The sequence below is a fragment of the Perca fluviatilis genome, chromosome 21 (assembly GCF_010015445.1).
Source record: "Perca fluviatilis chromosome 21, GENO_Pfluv_1.0, whole genome shotgun sequence".
Taxonomy (NCBI): domain Eukaryota; kingdom Metazoa; phylum Chordata; class Actinopteri; order Perciformes; family Percidae; genus Perca; species Perca fluviatilis.
Genome location: NC_053132.1, coordinates 17033239 through 17053336, shown reverse-complemented (window position 1 = coordinate 17053336; position 20098 = coordinate 17033239). Strand labels below are relative to the sequence as shown.

Below are 20098 nucleotides of genomic sequence, written 5' to 3'. Positions count from 1 at the left end.
GGAAAGCAATTTTTGCAACATAATCACACAACATGTTAAATGCTTCTGTCTGAAATGTAATGCGATATGTTGACATTTTAAAATACGCTTATTCGCTCTTTTGCCAAGAGTTAGAGGAGAAGATCAATACCACTCTCATGTCCACACGGTAAATATGTAGCTGGAGCCAGCAGCTGCTTAGCACAGCTTAGCTGGAAACAGCTAGCTTAGCTCTGTCCAAAGGTAACAACATTTGTCTACCAGCACCTTTAATGCTCATTAACACTTTATATATAATTTATTTCATCTGTAGAAAAGACCTAAGTGTAAAAATGACACTTTTCTGTGGGTTATGTGCCAAACTATTTCTTGCCTCTGAGCAGTTGCCAGGCAACCAGGAGACTCCAGGAAGTTACTGGTCCCGGCCAAAAACATCGTGGGGCACATGAAAATTGCAAATTCAATTCATTTTTTCTAAGGAGCCAGGCTAGCTGTTTCTAGTCTTTGTGCTAAGCTAACCTGCTGCTGGCTGTAGCTCCATATTCACCGTATAGACGTATAAGTGGTATCCATCCTCTCATCTCACTCAAGAAAGTGAATATGTCTATTTCCCAAAATGTTGAACTATCCATTTAACAGTAATTTTACAGTTCAGCTTTTTTTTGGGATCCACCATAGGATAAGATGAACCACGACAGCAATTCCATAACACCCAGAAGATATAAAATGTATTCACAATAAATACATGTAGTTTTGTAGTAATACTACTCCAAATCAAACTGCTCCAACTGCTGTTTTTACACCTTTAAAGTGCTTCTTACGTATTTAACACAGAGATCATGTCTCTACCCTTGTTATGAGACAACAAGCATTTATCCAGTAAAGTGTCATCAACAGTCATTGCTCAAGTTACAAGGCAGCAAACAGAAGGACTGTGACTTCAGAGGATGCAAACGCAACATGAGACGGCCTGTGGTACAACACTTTGTCAGGGAAAATTGAAACCGAACACAATACATTTAGCAATTGCAGGCACAGGAGAGGCAGGTTGACCAATTATCACGCCTGTGCCAGAAGCTAACAGTTTACCTTAATAAACTTGGTGAGCACTTAAGAATATCTCCCTCCATCCTTTTTTTCCTCTGTCAAGACAGGTTTGGTGCTTCATCTATTTTCAGATTTGTGTTTTATAAGTATTGCTTATGCGCTGAATGGTCATACAAGTACATCCTCTGACCAGTAATGGAGGAATAGATTTGCCACAGGCGAATGAATTAAGGCCTCCTTTCCCTCTCTTTGCTATTTTCAGATGCAGCCCACAGGGAGAGGCACAAGAAAGAAAGTGGGAAATAGGCCTTTCAGCGGGGTCGGTTTTGAATGGAAACAACTTGGAAGCATGAATACCAAACCCCACTGCTGAAAGTAAAGGTTTAATGCAACACGCTTAAAGGTCCAATGGCATGAAAATTTCACTTTATGAGGTTTTTTAACATTAATATGCGTTCCCCCAGCCTGCCTATGGTCCCCAATTGGCTTGAAATGGTGATAGGTGTAAACCGAGCCCTGGGTATCCTGCTCTGCCTTTGAGAAAATGAAAGCTCAGATGGGCCGTTCTGGAATCTTCTCCTTATGAGGTCATAACAAGCAAGGTTACCTCCCCTTTCTCTGCTTTGCCCGCCCAGAGAATTTGGCCAACCCATGAGAGAGAGGCATCATGGCTTTCAAATGAGCAAAGTGGCAGTTGGTCAAGGCCACACCCCCACCCTCCACCTTGCCCCTCCCTCTCTCCTCCTCAATAGCTACAGGCACAGAAATGGCACATCCTAAGGAAAGCTCATTGTGGGACTGGCTCTAGTGGCTGTAATTCTGCACCAAGGCTGAATTTCGGGAAAGAGACTTCAGATACAGTATTAGGGGACCACTAAGGTCTATAGAAAAGCATCCAAAGAGCACCATGTCATGGGACCTTTAAAATCTTTTCGTTCACAAAAGAGAACCATCATTTCTATTTCACATCATCCCCAACAGCGGGACACTGCTGAGGGATGCTAAAGCTCTGAAGATGTTTATACGCTAAGGAGAAGGACGTTGAAGTTTTAGGGTGAGCTGCACCTTTTTTAAGATACAGGTGACAGCTGTGATGTTAACTCTCCCTGGAGTGTGATGGGTGAACATAAGTAATGGAGGAATAAGGCAAGGTAGAGTCCAGGGTTTGCTGTCCTGCACAAACGATTAACAGTCACATTCACCACAGTTCCCATTAAGCTCCCGACCAGAGTCAGGAGGTACTGGTCTGGAACGATGTGGCTCTGGGGCAAACAAAACTAGTGCAATAAAAGTGACCTAGTATATAGTATAAATGAGTGTCTGATACTGTCAAAATCTGATACTGTCAAAATCAAAAGAGGACAGCAGCATGCTTTATTGAAAACGACGCAGGTGTTTTAAGTGGCCAGTTGGAGAAGTAAAAATGTTTGTCTTTCCAAACCCACACGGACTCATCTTGTCCGTTTCTGCCTGGCAACGACCTGTTCTGAGGCCGTTCAGCACAGCGGCAGGTCACATTTGTGTTTATGACAGCATTGTGCGCTCCAACACCGAACACTGTGGAAAAAAGACAGCAAACAATGAACCACAAGACATGACCTTCAGGGAGACGGGGGGGAGGGCTCTGGACACAGTAACTACTCCCCTGAAATGAACAAAACACAAGCACACAAAGTCCGATTTGGAAAGGGGCAAAAGGGGCATCTTGTACATGCTGAGCTACAAATGGTGCTTTGACAGGAGATTGCTGACAAAGACAACTGTGCCCTTCTGGTGCGAAACTGTAAGTGACCAAAACCCAGCTAAACCAGTGGGACGATATTATAGGACACCATACAGATACTCAGCAGTGGAGTTCATATGGCAAAGTAGACAATACAAAGACAGGTTTTAGAAAATTCCGCAGATTCAGATTTCAGATTTGTATTTATGCACAAATTTACACTATAGTAATGTACAGTATGTTACATTCACTCCATTTAATCTCTTTAATTCAGACTTTCAGTGTCCAAAATTGACTGCTTTATGCCCACTTAAAGCTTTTTTTTCCTTTATATTTGCATAACACCTGATAACATTTCAATATTCCTTTCAGTAATTTTACTGTTAATTTTTTCCCAATTATTCCTTATCTTAAGGGCTGTTTTCTGACTTTGACCATTAAACAATATCTTCTTTATTTTAGTTTAACACCATATATTCAACCTGAGTGTCAAGTGCTAACATTAGATAAGCTTACCTCAGGTTCAATAACAAAACAACATACAAAACAATAACCACTGTTCATCGCTTCTGGTGCATCCTTGGAAATGAAATTAGGATAATGATAATTGTCATTCAAGCAGATTAGAGTTTAAAACAGTAAAAATCTTTAACAAATTAGATAAAATGGGCCAAGATCAAATAATGTCAGACATGATAGAACAGCTCCATGTCGTCTTAGCTGCACTACAAAATCTATGTCAACCAGGCACGGATCAATAAAGAAATCAGATGCATTATTGTATTATATAACACTTCATCAAACAGAAACATATATATCCATAAATGTTATTAGTGGGCTAACACTTGTGTTACCATCCAACAGAGCAGAATAAGCATTAGTCATTGTGAGCATTCTCAGATTTGAAGAGGTGATAGAGAGAAAGAGAGAATGGCTTTAAAACAGACAAAAAGAGAAGATAATCAATTGATTGTCAATCATTAGGCAGGCAGGAGGGCCGGGGTAGGAAGGCTCAAGCCTTCACAGACAATCGAAGATGCTAAGATGAGTGTCCCCACCCCCTTCATGCAACGTCTTTCTCCCTGTGATTGTCACCTCCTCCCTGCTTATCTCAATACCCCTCTTCCTCCCTCTCCCCCTGTGTCGCTCTCAGGCTCCCCTTCAGTCCCGATTCCTTCCACTATCGCAGCCCTTCTCCATTTCCCTCGCTCCGTCTATCCCTTTCAATCCCACCCCACTCCACCTCTTTTCTCTTCCTCCAGTGCTCCCCCTCCTCTCTCCCGTGTCTACTGCAGCAGAAAAGCCAGCACAGACACCAGCATGTGTGTGTTTGTACATGTGTGTGCTGCTACGGTAGATCTACGAGTGAGCTTCACACGATCATGAGCTGAGAAGGAGGTGAAAAAAAGGAGCCCTGCATGTGTGTTGAACGCTCTGATCAAAACATTGATTGCCGATGCGTTACATCACAGGCATGCAAACAAAAAACAAACTAAATCATTAGAGCAATGTCTCTCCTCCTGTCTCCCTGTATTTCCTCTCGTCTCCCGCTTCCTCCCTCTGTCTTTCTCTCTCTCATCTGTCTCATTGTATTTCCACAACAGCCTCTCATTTTTTTCCCTGTCCTAGCCTCTCTCCATTTCTCTTTTCTCTTCACGTATAATTTGCATCTCTCAGGACCATGAAGACCAAAAGGTTCTACCGCGTTGGACAGAATACTTTTAGAAAGAGCGGGGGTGGGAATAAAACGAGTGATCTGGGTCACAACGCTGTTTGACGTATAGCGCTGGCTGTTAGACCTACAGAGAGAAACAGGGCTGCGTTCACCCACAAATAGAGCTGGTGTTGTGCAGAAATGAATCAAGCTACTACCTGCTCTGTACTCTGCATAACCCCAACGTGCTGCCACAAACACCACTATCTGCAACCATTACACTCAATGAATGTTGTTGTATGATTCATGAGATCTTGCCCACTGTAACCAGTGGATGTGGTGTAAAACTGAACATTACATAATATACAGCATTCTAGCTGCAAGGCAGCAGGTATCCTGTAGCTGGCATCCAAGGTATGGCAATGCTGCAAATGCTGCCTCCTCTTGCTGTATGATCATTCAGAATTCAGCACCAAATCCACTTTTCTTTACATAAACATGCATCTTTCTTGCCTTGCTCTTATCATATATACAATGTGATTAGAAAATCCAAACCCCAAAGCTTTCTCCCTTTCATGCAACATTAGCACATTCAACAAATGACTACCCCACTATGAGTTGTTTTGTTGCATGGAGTAGGGGTAGAGATGGGTTGGATAGTGAGAAATCAATCCAATTGGGATGAGAGTGACACTTAGAGAAGCACTTCCTGCCTGATCCCAAGTCCAGAGAGGCAGATTAGATGGCCTAAACCAGACTATCTGTCTGTCACAGCCCAACACTTTACCTTCCTTTGGAGGGAACCGAATCCAGGAATGCAGATCTATACCTTGTGCCAGAGGAGGTGTGTTTAGAAATAGAAACTCGGAGCCTATGTGTGCAGCTATTGTATTTATCTGTGATTGTAGATACGGTATGTATTGCTGATTGTTCAGTGATATATGTTTTAAATCTCTCTTTTTTTCACAGACAGTGAGCGATTTTCAGTGTGGTGGTGTGAACTGGCCACTGCAGTGTCTGCTGTCTGGATTTTGCATGTGCACCTACAGTGTGCATACATTCACGGTATCCATGAGTCTTCACACGCCCTCATAACAGCGAAAATAGTACCAACAAAAGCATAGACAGGGTGCAAGACAAGGATGATCAAACTATATCACTAAAACACAAATCAAAGCAGCTGTGATCAAGCAGCTGGATTTGTCTCTAACTGGAGGGTCTGAGAAAAAAAGCCCACAGTAACTGTTTTCATGTACTATGGATCAAAAACACAGTCAGGGACACTTGTTACTCTTACACCTGTATGATCAAATGCCATCTAAGGTTTGCTTTTAAGAGGGAAATCATTAACTATTTACATGAAAACAATAATGGGTATTCCAAATTAGGAGCAAGTTGTGCGTAAAAGCAACACAATCCGTGCGTAAAAGCCATGTAGCATTCATCTGGGACAGGGGGGACTGGCAGAAAAAACAAGCCAGCAGGCTGAATCAGTACCAAGGGCATATGTGGGGAAAGACATGCACTTCAACACTGGCGAATCGGCGTCGTATGAGCGTCATCAGTGCGGTGCTATAATAAATAAGACTGCCATGAAATACGGCGCATTGATGTGCATCGTAAACGGACAAATGTTACCTAATGAAGGCGTTTGGATGCAGGAGGCGCAGCGGATGCCGCGTTCAGAGTAAGATATGTATTAAACCTGCTCAAGTAGCAGAATACGGCGCTATGAATTATTATACCAATAAAAACCGCTTTCAGTGTGAATCCAGCTCGACTGAAACGTGTTATATCAAGTATAAGATGTTAGGTTATGTGTTGGACAAAAACCTTGGTTGTTATATCAACTAGTAGGCTATCCATCAATAGATATAGCTGCCATACCAATTTCCATTTTCCTTATGCTATCAGCATTAATTATTCAATATCAGTGAGTCTATATCATGCCATTTAATACAAACTATCCTGTCAGGGATGACACACACGGTCAGACTGCAGATAATGAAGAGGGACTGATTTAAATGATGTGGACAGAACATTAACAAAACAAAGTTTAAAAAACTTATGATGACTCGAGCAGTGCTCTGAGACATCGGGAGTCAGAATATGCAACAGTAGCCTACAGAAACAAGTTGGTCCCTCCAGGAGAGACAGGGGTAACTCACCCGGGCATATTTGGATGAATACGGGTCTTCAAACAGTGCCCATATTCGGGGCTGCCAGGTTTTCCACCAGCCCGCTTTCCTCGCGTCCTCCTGCATGCACAGTCTTTTCAAGTCCCCATCCGCACCGCCCAGCGCCGGTTCGTCGTCCGGCGCGTCCGGTTCTGGATTCTCGAAGCTGTCCAGCGCCTCCTCCGCATCCCGGTGCTGCCGGTAATTCATCCAGCAACACGCCTCCACGTCCGTCTCATCGATGCCCCAGAAAGCCAGCTCCTCTTCGAACAGGGGACCGCACACATCGTTTGGACAGTGCAACTTCCCGGTGCGGTAATAGTTGAGGATGAAGGAAAACACTGACGGGTGGCGGTCGAAGAAGAACTCGTCTAATTTGTGGTCGTAGTCGAAGTTGGTGAAAGCGTCCGGCTCGGTGAGCCACGATAAGCGGGTACCGGGCAACGTTTTTAGGGTGCTCCGGTAGGTTTCATGCCGCACCCCCCCGCAGTTTATCACGATTTTCTCGCTTTCCGACGGACAAGTCATGTCTGCGCTGTAACATGCTTTGTTGGACGACTTGTTCCCACCCTTGCGCCCTTTAAAAGAGGATACACACACCGAACTGAGCATAGAGGACCGGGGGGGGAGGGAGAGGATGAGAGAAACCGAAGGGAGGAGGAGGGAGGAGTCTGAGGAGTCTGCGGGGAGAGAAAAAGGGCAGAATTTTAGCAGAAAGGAGAAATAGATGTGGATTATCAACATTGCAATACAAATTATGAACCACGCGCTAATACCAGCTGTATGTGCAATTATTCACTTGATAATCAGCTGATGGAAGGGCACAAAACGACCTTGTGCAGGTGCAGTGAGGGGTGTGGGAGGGATGAACGGGGACAAAGTTGTTTTTAACAGCATCCTGAGCAGAAAGATGCCTTCAACTTATTAGTGCAACATATGAAAACAGGTAAGCACATTCATGAGTAGGTAAGCATCCTCACAGGCTGATTGTTGACACCCCAGAGATGACAAGATGTATTTAGCTATTGTGATGTGATGTGGGGTCCCCACACTGTTACCATCCCTCAGTCCCTCGCTGAAATGTCATTCAGCCAATCTCTAAATTGATCTGGTCGATGCTCATGTCAGTGTTCATTCAAATCCTCTCCCTAATTAGGCCACTGTGAGACTTGAGCATCCCCCCCTCCATCCCTCCCCACCTGCAACAACCCTGCTCTTTGCCTTCGCGCCCAAGACTGTGTGAGGAGGAAAGATGGGGAACCATCTCCCTGCTTCTTTTCTCCCCTTCCCCAAGAATGCCTCTCTGACATAAGGTGGCGCAGCACCGCGTTTGTTTTTGTGTATGAGCATATGTGAGTGAGTGTGTGTGTGTGTGTGTGTGTGTGTGTGTTAATTGCCTCCCGAGAGTGCGGTGTCCGTACTAATGTTAGATCTCCTCAATCAGCCTATGTGCGTGCTACACACACTGCTGCAGCCCCCTCCGACCGCACTGAGATTCATGCAAGGCACAATTATGTCAATGCTCTCTCTGCCATTTCTCTTTTGCAATGTGTGTGTGTGTGTGTGTGTGTGTGTGTGTGTGTGTGTGTGTGTGTGTGTGTGTGTGTGTGTGTGTGTAAAGACATGTAGAGATAGAGAAAAGGGAGTGAGACAGGGAGGTTGGGGGGGAGGAGGAGGCCATAAATCTGATTTTTAATGGAAGGATCGAAAAGGACAGGACAATCAGGAAAACAAGGCAGGCTCAGACAAAGACCTGAAGATGGGAACGAAAAGACAGAAAGAGAGAGATTTGGGGGGAAAGAAAGTGAATGCAGCACACTCACTACAGTGAACAGCTAGTGTAATATTGTCTCTTTCCTATTAATGGAGGAAGAGAGAGTGTAGGGGGGAAAGGAAGAGCATTGAAAAGGAGAGTGCACTTTAACAGTGAATGAATTCTGCTGCAGTAAAAAGCCAGAGTTATTTGCTCTCTCTCTCCCTCCCAGCGAGGTCATGCGTTGCCATCCACGCACACAGCAACAACAAAAAGCCCATACATTCGCCACATCTATGTTGTTAACCTTTTTCCCTATTCAAAGAAATGCACCACTCTCCCCCTCCTCTCCTGTGAGCTCTCACTGGCCCTCCCCCTCTCCATCCTACTACTCTCTCTCCCTCACTTCCTCGCTCGCTCTCATATTCCGCATTAAGGAATCACATTTCATTGAAGGAGGAGAATCAAGGCTTCATTTCTTCCTCTTCCTCTTCTCAAAACACTGTCTTATTTCCCATCCAGTGTCCCTCTCTCATTCTTTTCTTCACTTCTGATCTTTCTCTCCCCCCCCTCCCACTTTTTTTCCACTGCATTTTACTCTGATGCATCTTTTTATCCATTTCTCCCCTCTTTTGCTTCACTCATCCTCCTGTCCCATTCTTTCTCCTTCCCAAAGTAAGCTTCTCTTCACTTTGGGTCAACTCTCTCCTCTTACCCCTCAGACTTTGTAGACACTGCAGTCTTTCGTTCTTACTTGTTATTAGCGTTTACTCTGTTGTTTTGAAGGAACTTTTTGCTCACGGAAAAGTTTGGTGTCGCTCTTTTCTGTCAGATCTTATATTTACATTACGTTTGTTTGGTTTTTCAGACTTTTGTTGTTGTCATTTTTTTTTTTTAACGAAAATGTTCTCTTTTTTCATTTTTGATGATCCTGGACTTGACAACACTCAGGTAAGGTCTACTAAGACCAATGCTTTTGCATGGGTATGCAGACCGAGTTTGGAAAGTATTGTGCACAGCCGACTAAAACTAAAATGGATGTATTGTATGTGCACAGAACCAAAAAATTCTAAAAGTCTTACATTTCTACTTTTCCCTGAAATATCCAAATTATTTGCCATGTTTTACTGCAGGAGCATCAAATCTGCTGGCTTGACAAAAAAAAATCTGCACTGATGAGTTGTACTGCATCATTCTGCAGAAGTAGTTTAGTCTGCATTTTAGCAACTAAAAACTGTAGAAATAAGTGAAATTAAGACTAACTTAATTTAATAAGGAAGCAATAAATTGCAATAAGTGAACAATTTGGAAGTGAGGTCAGGCAGGCAGAGAGTAAAAACATGTCTGTCCTGTGGGGCATTCTAGCAGGGACCGCTTGTGTTGTGGGAATGAATTATATTTCAGCACCATGGACAGCAGCTCTCTCTCTCTCTCTCTCTCTCTCTCTCTCTCTCTCTCTCTCTCTCTCTCTCTCTCTCTGGAGCAAACTCCCCTCTAACGGGATACTAAACTTTCCAGAAGCAGCTTCTGTGATCTCAATTGTGGAACTTTTATCCCTTGGATGACTTTTGTTTTGGCTTCACTTTGTAACTCCCCCGCACCCCTTGCTTCTACTTCATAGGCAGCTGTAGCTTATTGGTGAACTGCTGAATATTTTATACATGGACAGCCACAAGTCTGTAACTGTGGTTAAATGCCTTTTTGTTCCCTCTGAGCCATGTGTGGTGAGCTTATTGATTTTATAAAATGTACTTTAGTATGCTTTTATGCATTCAAAACTAATTTGGAGGTTAATTGGGATATGGTGCAGTCCCCACCTTACCTCAGAACTACTCACTGTTCAATTTAAAAATGTAATGTTTAAAGTGAAAGTAGTTGTGAACCCTAGCAGATTACAGATCTTGGTGTTTTCTAGCTGCATTTTAGGAGAATGTGCGCAGTTTGAGGGTTTCATCTTAAAACGGGGGAAGTAAGCGCATCTCTTTAAGAGCCAGCCTCAGCACTTAACAGCAGAGAGCGGAGGGGGGAAATTATGAGGAGGAGAGGTATGGAGGGAGGGCTGAAGCTAAAGAAGGTGAACGGACGGTATAAAATGGAGGAAGGAAGTCGAGATTCAGTGGAGATGAAAAAAGCGCAGAGGTGATAAGGAAGGCAGTAAGGGAGAAAGCATGAGAAACAGGCTAAAAACTGAAGTGGGAAGAGAAGGGGGGCAGAGAAGAGGAACAATCACCACCACCACCTCTCTTTCTCCTGCAGCATTTCCTGCCTTGGCCACCATGTCCTGCGCCACCCTGCTCCTACTGCCTCACCACTGCACACTCACAGGGGGAAATATAGCGAGGAAGGGAGATACATACACACACTCACCTGGCTGCAACAAACAGGCTAAGAAAAGCCTTTTGAGTGCGAAATTATGCTAAACCATTATGAACCTTTAGGGAGAGGAGATTATTTCGGCAGTGGACAGATAGAGAGAATGGCTCTGAGAAAGAGAAAGTGCACACGGCTGGTGCGCGAAGGCTGCACTGACGCTGATATATATTAGCAGAAACACTGCAGCAAGAGGGGGAGGGAGCATGGGATTATGGGATGCATTGACTGAGGTAGCAGCAGCAGTAACCGGGAGGAGGAGGTGAGCACACGCTAGAGAGTGAGAGTGAGAGACAGAGAGCGAAGGCAAGGGAGGAATTTGGAGGAGTGCTGACTATGCGAAACAGACCCAGCAGTTGGCAGAAAAAGCAAAAACCTTTACCAATCACAGAGGGGGAGATAGGGAGAGGAGATAGAGAAGGAGAGATGGTGAACAGAGGAGAGAAAAGGATAGAAGAGTGATGGGGGTAACAGAGAATGAGCAATCTTGGGGAAATGAAAGAGGAGGAAAAAAGGGTGGGGGAGGAGACAGAGAAGACAAAAAAAGACCTTGCAGTGGCTCAGGATAGCACCTGAATGCCTGTTAAGGTGTATGAGGAGGAGGAGGGGGTGGGGGGGTTGGAAATGGTCTGCAATACTAATAAGAGGAATGGAAAGGAGAAAGGAAGGAAAACACGTGTAGGGATGTAAAACATATATGCAGCTGAGCTGAGCAAATGTACCACTGGGGAAACGGAGGGCTTTGTAGGCAAGTGTGTAATGTATGTGTGTGTGTGTGTGTGTGTGTGTGTGTGTGTGTGTGTGTGTGTGTGTGTGTGTGTGTGTGTGTGTGTGTGTGTGTGTGTGTGTGTGTGTGTGTGTGTGTGTGTGAGAGAGATAAAGAGAGAGAGAAAGAGAGATGGCAAGAATTACGTATGTGTTTCTGGTGCGCAGCCATTTTTTTCTCCCACCCGCTACCTCATCAAAGGATGTAACCACAAGGCTTCACGCTGTTCCACCCATATCACCTCCCTCCTTTCCTCATTCCTCTCCTCCTCATCTCTACCTTACCTCCCTCTTCTCCCTCTCTCTCGCACTCCCCAGTGTTGAGGAGACCCCAACAGGAGAAAGCGAGGCATTGCAGCACGGTGAAAGCACTGCGGTCACCTCCCCTTTTAGTGCGGTGTCACACCACATAGTGTCCTCTCCCCCCTCTAATTGTCATTGCACCTCATGGTGTATAGCTCTGTTTCTGGCAGGAGAAAAGAAGCCAAAAAAGGTGCATGCATGTGTGAGGATAGTGATGAGAGGTTTGAACCAAATGAATAAGAATGAAAATGAGATGAATATCATGAATGGATGGAGCCAAAAAAAAAGAAAACAGCATGCGTATGTAGAGAAAAACTGAGAACGAGGCCACACATGAGCCAGTAGCTCTGAGACAGCTAATGTACACAGACAGAGGACAAAAAAAACAAGGCATTTCTCACCATAATAAAGCTCACCAGTGGCCAATTTCCAGAACGTGAATTAAATAGCCAATCAATTTAGCAAGCAGAAAGGAAATGGCAACTCTTTTACTCAGCAACACCAGCATGGAGATCTCCAGGGGCTGACCAATCCACAAAACTGCACCACCAACACCCCCCTGGGAGTCTTGGGCATATTGGTCAATCACCCCCACCCCCAGAAGCTCTTGCTATGATGTGATCCCCCTCCAGCCACCTATTTTTTTTTATGATAGAAAAAAAGAATCCTGCGCTCCTGGTTTGCTCCTTTTAGCTGGCTGGGGATGATTAATACATAAGGCCATTTTCAGGAATAGGCCAGCAGAAATGAAGCCTGTAAGAGCTCTGAAAGCTCAGCCACTGTCCATGACTAAAATCCGTTCTGCACACTATATAAATGTTGAGATTTTTTGGATATATATGCCCACTGGGTGAGACTTCACTAGTGACAGGAGAAGGCAGGGTGAAGGGAGTGATGGAAGTAAAGGTACTAATGCTACCTTCAAGGAGCAATGATTGGTGTAGGTGAAACAGCACTTAGTGCAGGCAACAAAAAAAAAAAGCCATGGGATAGTGTGTCATGTCGGGAAGGAACTCTATTTTTGTACCAGGATAAATCTGAGCTAATATCCCTCCGTATTTCAAATCTGGTTCTTAGAGAATTTGCATCAGGAGCAAATAGCTTTCACCTCCACACCTTCCTGACTCTCTATTAGGTCATTTAAACCGGTCTGCTGCTAATTAATGATGCTGGCCTTCCTGCATGATTAGGACCATTATGATCCGGCAGCAATGATGTGGTTCACGGGGCCAGACACACAAACGGGACAAGGGAAAAAGTATTACTGCAATGTCTCCTGATCTGTGAACTATAGCCTGCAATTAGACATAAAGGAGGGGTAGGGAAGTCACAGATTAGACTCTCAACAGCCAGGGGGAGGAGGGAGAGAAGTTAGGTTTGAACGTGCAGAATCAAATAAGAGGACGGGGGAACAAAGAGGAGGATGGAAGGTGAGCCTCAAGGTTAAGGATTTTTAACGCAGAGAATTTAAAAGGAGAATCGGCTCGATCGGGTAACGAATTAGTTGAAGGACAGAGGGAAAGTTATCTGAAGATGGCATGAGATGAGAGAGAAACCATCACGGCCAAGGAGAGAGGAAGGGTCAGAGGCAAGAACACACACAAACCCAGGACACGACAGATGCGTAGTTCAAGTACAGCCTCAAAATAGATGTATCCCCCCCTGTTGCTTAAACAGCAGCGTCCTCCTTTTGAGCCCCATCAATACTCTGCCAATCACATCCAATGACAGCATGCCACTCTCTAGGGTGGGGAGGCTTTTTTTGTTGCTTAAATTGAAGGGGTGTTTTCTGGGTTACCCTCAATCTAAAAATAGCGCCAGCTGTAGATTTATAATGCAGGATTGAGGAGGGGGGAAAAGCAGGGAGAGAGCAAATGGAGGAAGAGAGTTCCCATTTGGGAATGAGCACGCCGAAGCAAGTTGTCAGAAAAAAGCGAGGCATGCTCTTGAAAGTGACGGAAGAAGAGGAGTTAGGGGGGGGGAAAGACCACGTCTAGACATTGAACTGCCCCTATAGACTTCCTGGATCTCAGTGTCCTTCCTGTGGTTCTGCTCCAATGCTCATCTCTTCCTCACACCACCTTCTCCTCTCCTTCGCTCATGTGTTTGTGTGTCAGCCCTCTTACCCTTCTCCTATGGTTCCTTTATCAAAACCTCCATTTTCAGGCCTTGACACTTCCCACGGTGCTAGCCACATCACACGAACACACACACACACACACACACACACACACACACAGAGAGAGACACAAACAAACACACACACACACACACACACACACACACACACACTGAAGGCACATGCTAGTGAACAAATGCACAAAGCAATACAAACATGGAAACAGTTGCTCACGCAGACAGACACACAATAATGCTGAGAGGCATGCACACACACACACACACACACACACATTCCCCTCAGATGCATGAAACTGCTCTGATCTAGTGGTGTAGATGGGGAAACACCCACCATTTGGACAATAAGGAATGTTAGGATTTATAAAAAGGTTTTTTTAATCAAATCTGACTGTGTCAAAGTACAGCTCTCTTCGTATTATAGCAGCTAGAAATAATAATAAAAACACAGTAGCCTAAAGAGGTTTATGAATCCAATTTGAACATTTTCCACACATTCTGATTCCTCCGGATATTGATCAAAACACAAACAGGCTACAGAAAAAGAAATCGCAGTAATTGTGGATATAACGATACTTGTTGAATGTAGGCTAGACGCTTTTTTTCCCTCTTTCTTTTAGAGCTGGCCAATGTATGCTCTGTTATTAGACGTTTAGCCGCAGAATAAAGCCACCAAAATACAGACATTTACACAGACACGGTTAATACTCACTTGCTTTTGGTTCAGGTTCGTTTCGAGTGCGTGCAGAAACACGCACATCAAGCTTAAAAGATCAATCAAAATGTAGTTTTCTTTGTTAGAACGCTCTTTCGTTTGGTTTCAGAGAGTATCCAGTTTCTCGCAGGCGTTTGATCTGTTTTTTATTCTCTCTCTCCCGATTATAATAAATGAAAATAGGATTGCGCGCGTCTGTTGCTGAAAATCTCGTTTTGACACCGTTATTGCCGAACGTTACACTAGCTTATGGTCATGCTGATGATGGCAACTGGATGAGTCTTTCGAATGATATGAAGCAGGAGTCCCCCTGAAAACTGGCTTTTATGCTATTCCCCTCGATTTCAGAGCCCCTGTCACTCCCACCTCTTTGTTATTGCCACAAAAAAAATTGCCAGCTCTTGTTACAGTGTCTCTACGCTTCCAGGCGCAGGGTGTAGCTACCATTCAGCTCTTCCTCTGTCTCCCCCTGGCAAATGTTTCAATGGAGATGCAGCCTGTAGACACCTCTCTCTCTTTGCCTTTCCCTCTCTGTGTTCCTTTGGGGGAGCGTCACCTTCTGGACTATTTTTTTTTTTCCTTCAGACGATACATGTGGGCGGATTAAAGAACAAGACAGAGGGGTGGGAGGACCCCGGTGAATACAGAGGCTAATTTCTCATATGGCTGCTGAACTTCTGTAAAATGATGCTGTAAAAAAAAAAAAATACAAACAAACAATACAAAATACACACACCAGGGCTATAAGAGGAAAGGCTGTGTTGATGTATTATCATCTGTTTAATTGGTTGTGTACCCCTCCCCTTATTCTTCCTTCCCCATTTACACAGCCCACACATGCTCACCCTGCTGGACGGACGCACAAACACCATTTTGTCTACAGGTTCCTTGACTCGGGCTGACAGCAGTCAGGTGGTAGCAGAGGAGCGACCAGGGTTTTATGACAGTGAGTGTGGAGTCTATATGTTCAGTAATAATAATAACAAGAAGAAAAACAGGAACACACACTGTTTGCTCTGAAGGCTGTTCTCTATCTGTACAAAATTTCACTCTTTTAAGTCTTCAAACATGACAAGCTGCATTACCATAAAAACTAACACTGTTTTCTTTTTTTGCAGGAGGCCTACATAGGTCATTGGCTACACCAGTGGAAGTACAATGATGATCAGCAATGCTGCTGATGCACTTATTGACAGGAAACTCGGGGTCGAGTGCATGCCATCTCATAAAAATTACAACAAAGGCCAAAAGGCTTTTGCTTTGGTGCTTGTAGCATTTTCCTTTGACCACCAAATGTTCTTGTAAGAGCAAAGTGCGGATAGAACAAAGATGAGTAAAGGAGAAATGCAAGTTATTTAAAGTGCATTTAAAATGAGTGCAGATGAGATTATATAACTGCTTAATTTACTATTTAAAAATGCAAAAGGGCTTATGCTTACGGCGCATACAAGCCATTGAACTTGCATGTGTTGAGATGGGAGGAAAACCATGTGAATTAAACTACCAAGATAAAAGCCAGGCTTCTCTCTGCTGTAAGGCTACAGTGCTAAACACAGAGCTACTGCCTTTATGACTCAAAGAACTTCATTTCCTTAGTTAATCATACATCTTTCAATAATTTTGACAAACAAAAGTTGTGTCAGCTGGCAGAGAGAGTGTGGTGGTAGATCATACAAAAGAGAAAGGAGCTGTTTAATGCCGAAAAGTGAGAAAAGTTTAATGTGCAAAAAAAAAAGGCACTTTAAAGCATGCAGAACCCAAAACAGCCTTGGATTCAGGATATTCTGAATTGCAGATTTAAGCCTTTTTTGTGTTATTTTTGGGGGGCTTTTATGGCCTTTAATTGACAGGATAGCTTGAAGACAGGAAAGGGGAGAGAGATGGGGTGACATGCAGCAAAGGCTTCGAACCTGGGCCGCTGCCAAGGACTCAGCCTACCGAGGTCTTTTGTGTTCTTGAATGTTCCCCTCTTTTTTACTTTGTGTTATCACTGACCTGTTATGGGAGCCTCTTTCCACTGATGTCCATGGATTTTTTTTTTCTTCAGATTTTATCCCTCCAGAAGCTACATGTCCGGCTAAGGAGTCCATGAACAAGACCTGTTCATTGTAAGTCACTCTATAAATGATCTCATGATATGTAAATATTAAAGTATTTTTAAAGCTGCTTTTTCTCTGTATGTGTATTCTATATCTAATAGTCACACCTTATGTGGTTCCCAACCAATACCTCTACTAAGTGTGAGGTTTAGAGCTTTATTCTGCACCAGGAAACAATGTATAACTCTAGTCTGCACTATATCACTCCTTGTTCATTTACGGCCCTTCAAATCCCTGCAGGATCGGTCATACACATGATTTATAAAGGTGTTGTACTCCATAATTCTTAGAAAATTCAAGCTGGTAAAAAAGCCAGAGCCCTTCCAGCAGAGTCTGTAGGAGGTTTTTTTATCCAGTATTTATAGAATTTAGCATCCAGTACGTTAAAGGTAATACAATAACAAGACTAAGAGTCTACAGCCATGCTAGCAGCTTTATAAGGCTCAGTGGTGCTAAATGCTAATATCAGCATGCTCACTGTGACAATGCTGTGTTAGGCAGGTAACATTTACTGTACCAGGATCACGTTCTTAGTTTAGCATGTTAGCACTTAACATGTTGCACTGCCATGTTTCTATAGCCCAGAACGGAGAAACCAAACATGCCCTCATTGTCGAGAGGGCCTTTTATGCGTTTACGTTACCTGAAGGCCGCCGTAGTTTCTCCTACACGCTTGGAAAGTGAGGGGTGAGGGGAGGAGTATTCAGCTGGTTTCAATCTGCAACCTCACAACTAGATGCCACTAAATCTACACACTGGTCGTTTAATAATTAGAATTTACTATCAAGGGGCCTTGAATATCGGTAGCAACCATCCAATAGTTGCTAAGAGGTTTCACTCTGAACCAATAACGTCAACCTGCTGGTGGTGCTAGAGGCAAAGCTAATTGTGTTAATCATCCGGGGAACCTCTGGATCAAAATTGCAATCCATCCCATTGTTGAAATATTTCAGCCTGGAGCAAAGCGGTGGAACAACCGACCGACTGAGCGACATTGCCGGCCATACAGTAGAGTCGCTAGCATGTATCAGCTAAAAATGAAATTAACATACAACATTTGCATGTTCAAAGGCAACATTCTCAGCATCAAAGTAAAAGGGAATTCACCCTAAGCGGTCACCAGACCAGAACAGATGTAGCCAGAAGTCATCTACAGAAAGTAGCTGACAGTGTTTCTTCATCAACCTGCATAAATACTGAATGCTCAACTTTGTTCCTCCTAAGCCAACGCAGACACATCCACAGTCAGACTCTTGGCGGCAGCATGTCGCAGCTCATGCATAAGGAAGTAGTGAGCAGCAGACCTGAGGAGACATTGTGTGTTAAAGAGAAGATTCTCAAGCACTGATGGAGGAAAAAGCAGATCTGTGAGGATGTCCTCAGCCTCTCGGTTCAAAATTATTACCAGTAAATTTTATCATTATTATTGTATTGCATGGAACAACAAACATCGTCTACAATAGACTGTCTTTGCAGTATATCTACCATGTTTAATAAAGTTGCACAGATGGGAACTGTACTCTGGGTTAAACAGAAAGGACTGCTGGCCTTGAGGATGCAAAGACTAATTGACAATGAGAAACCGGTGGTTCAATAATCCTTATTGATCTTGTCCATCACTAAACTGAAAGTTTACAGTTAACAGTGTCCACTAACTATGTGCTTCCCGTGCTTAGAAAAAACAACTTCACATGATCTTCAGGTCTGTAACATGTTTTTTTACGCTCACTGGATGCTGGTTGCAAAGGTCGGGGATATAAAATAGATTTTGGTACAAGACGGACAAATCAAACTGCTGATTGCTGCATGTTAAAAAAAAAACACAGACTGCACAACAAATGTTAATATTGATTGTAATCACTTGAGACAATGTGAAGTAGAATGGAAAACTGTGAGCTATTGAATTATGAATCAAATGCCATGTTTGCAGTAATGCCTCCAAACCCATCATGACATTTGTTAAATGCAGTCCTATTACCATGTATTTCCAGCACTACAGTTATTATGAGGACAATACAAAGAGACTCTACAGCTTCATTGTGTTATGCACTATTGAGCAGTATTAATTACCTGACTAATTTAAGAATTAAAAGACATAAATAATCCATTGTATTATAATAGTGTAATTGCTCTTGGGGGAATTGTTGGGTCTCTGTACATTATAGTGTGTATTCTGTTAGGATTTGACACTATAAATAAAATTGAATTATTATGAAAATGTAACCAAAACCACCATACCATAGTTTTATGACTACAGTACTGTGTACACTGTGTGTTTAACATTGATTAAACAGGATTTTTGGGGTGTTCTGCAGATTTGACACAGACTCTATTGGCCATAAAATCATAATAAGTGATGTTTTGAGCTCAGCAATGCAGCAAAAGGAAGGATGGAGCAATAGATGAGAAATGTCTTCACAATAAAATGTTTTTTTTAAGTTCTCTTGAGTAGTGTTTGATTACTGTGTGCTGTATCCAGATTTACTGGTAAATAGTCACTTGGCAGATGTATAATAAATAACAGCATTCATAAAATATCCCTTTGCAGTATGAACCCTGGCCCAGTCATATTCTTATAATTAGTCTCTATAACCAGATGTTAAACCACAACTGTATTTTGCAGTCATAAATAAATGAGTGATTAATCTCTCGAGAGCATCTAGGTTTTACATCTTTTGTTCATGGAGAACAGCCTTTTATAATACACACAGTCAGTTTATTATGTACACCTAGCTAAAACTTACACAGTCTAATACAGACATCCTGCAATATATCCTAACTTAATGAAAGTTATATTTAGTTTTTGTTGAAAGTGTTTTAGAGAGGTTTTGATTAAACTGTATGGTCATTTTGGAGGCTGTAGTTTGTGGCAGGGACATTGGTGAACTTACAAATTGTAAACAAACAAAACTGCAATACATGTGAGCCTTTGTTGTGACAATAGCATGACATTTTGTTGAGTATAACAACACGTACACATGTACACTCTATTGAAAGAAAGCGGAAAGTTAATATGACCTAGATTCAAGAATAATTAAACTTTTATCAACTATCTTCAGCAATACATTTTTTATAATCCATCAAATCTACTCTGTATCGTCTTCTCATCTTCTTCTTCTGACTCGTCCTCTTGTCTTTAAATGTTTAACCACAAGGGGGAGACATGACATATTTGGCTGCACATACAGTAGGGGGGACTCTAGTGAGGAGTCATCTCTGCTAATTCTATTGCACCACAATCTTATCACCAAATTGAAACCACAGCAATTCCGGCATGGATGAGATTGTCTAAAACAATACTGGATTTGATTAAAATAATGATTATAAACCTGTTTGACGGAGTGTTTTGTTAAGATGCTTTATGATATTAAAAGTAT

At 43.0% G+C, this 20098-nt stretch overlaps 1 protein-coding gene and 1 long non-coding RNA gene across 2 annotated transcripts in view; one reads left to right on the top strand and one right to left on the bottom strand.

Annotated features, from left to right (window-relative positions):
* The window catches only part of kcnc3b (potassium voltage-gated channel, Shaw-related subfamily, member 3b), a 31754-nt gene extending 24562 nt beyond the window's left edge, over nt 1-7192 (bottom strand). The window contains 1 exon segment of the mRNA XM_039788306.1: nt 6572-7192. Coding sequence (XP_039644240.1) covers nt 6572-7192 — 621 coding nt within the window.
* A 1959-nt stretch (nt 7193-9151) lies between these two features.
* Nucleotides 9152-19163, top strand: LOC120551130. The gene is made up of 4 exons (XR_005637830.1): nt 9152-9284; nt 15453-15568; nt 15741-16730; nt 17946-19163. It is a non-coding gene; the product is annotated as an uncharacterized LOC120551130 (long non-coding RNA).
* The last annotated feature ends 935 nt before the right edge of the window (nt 19164-20098 follow it).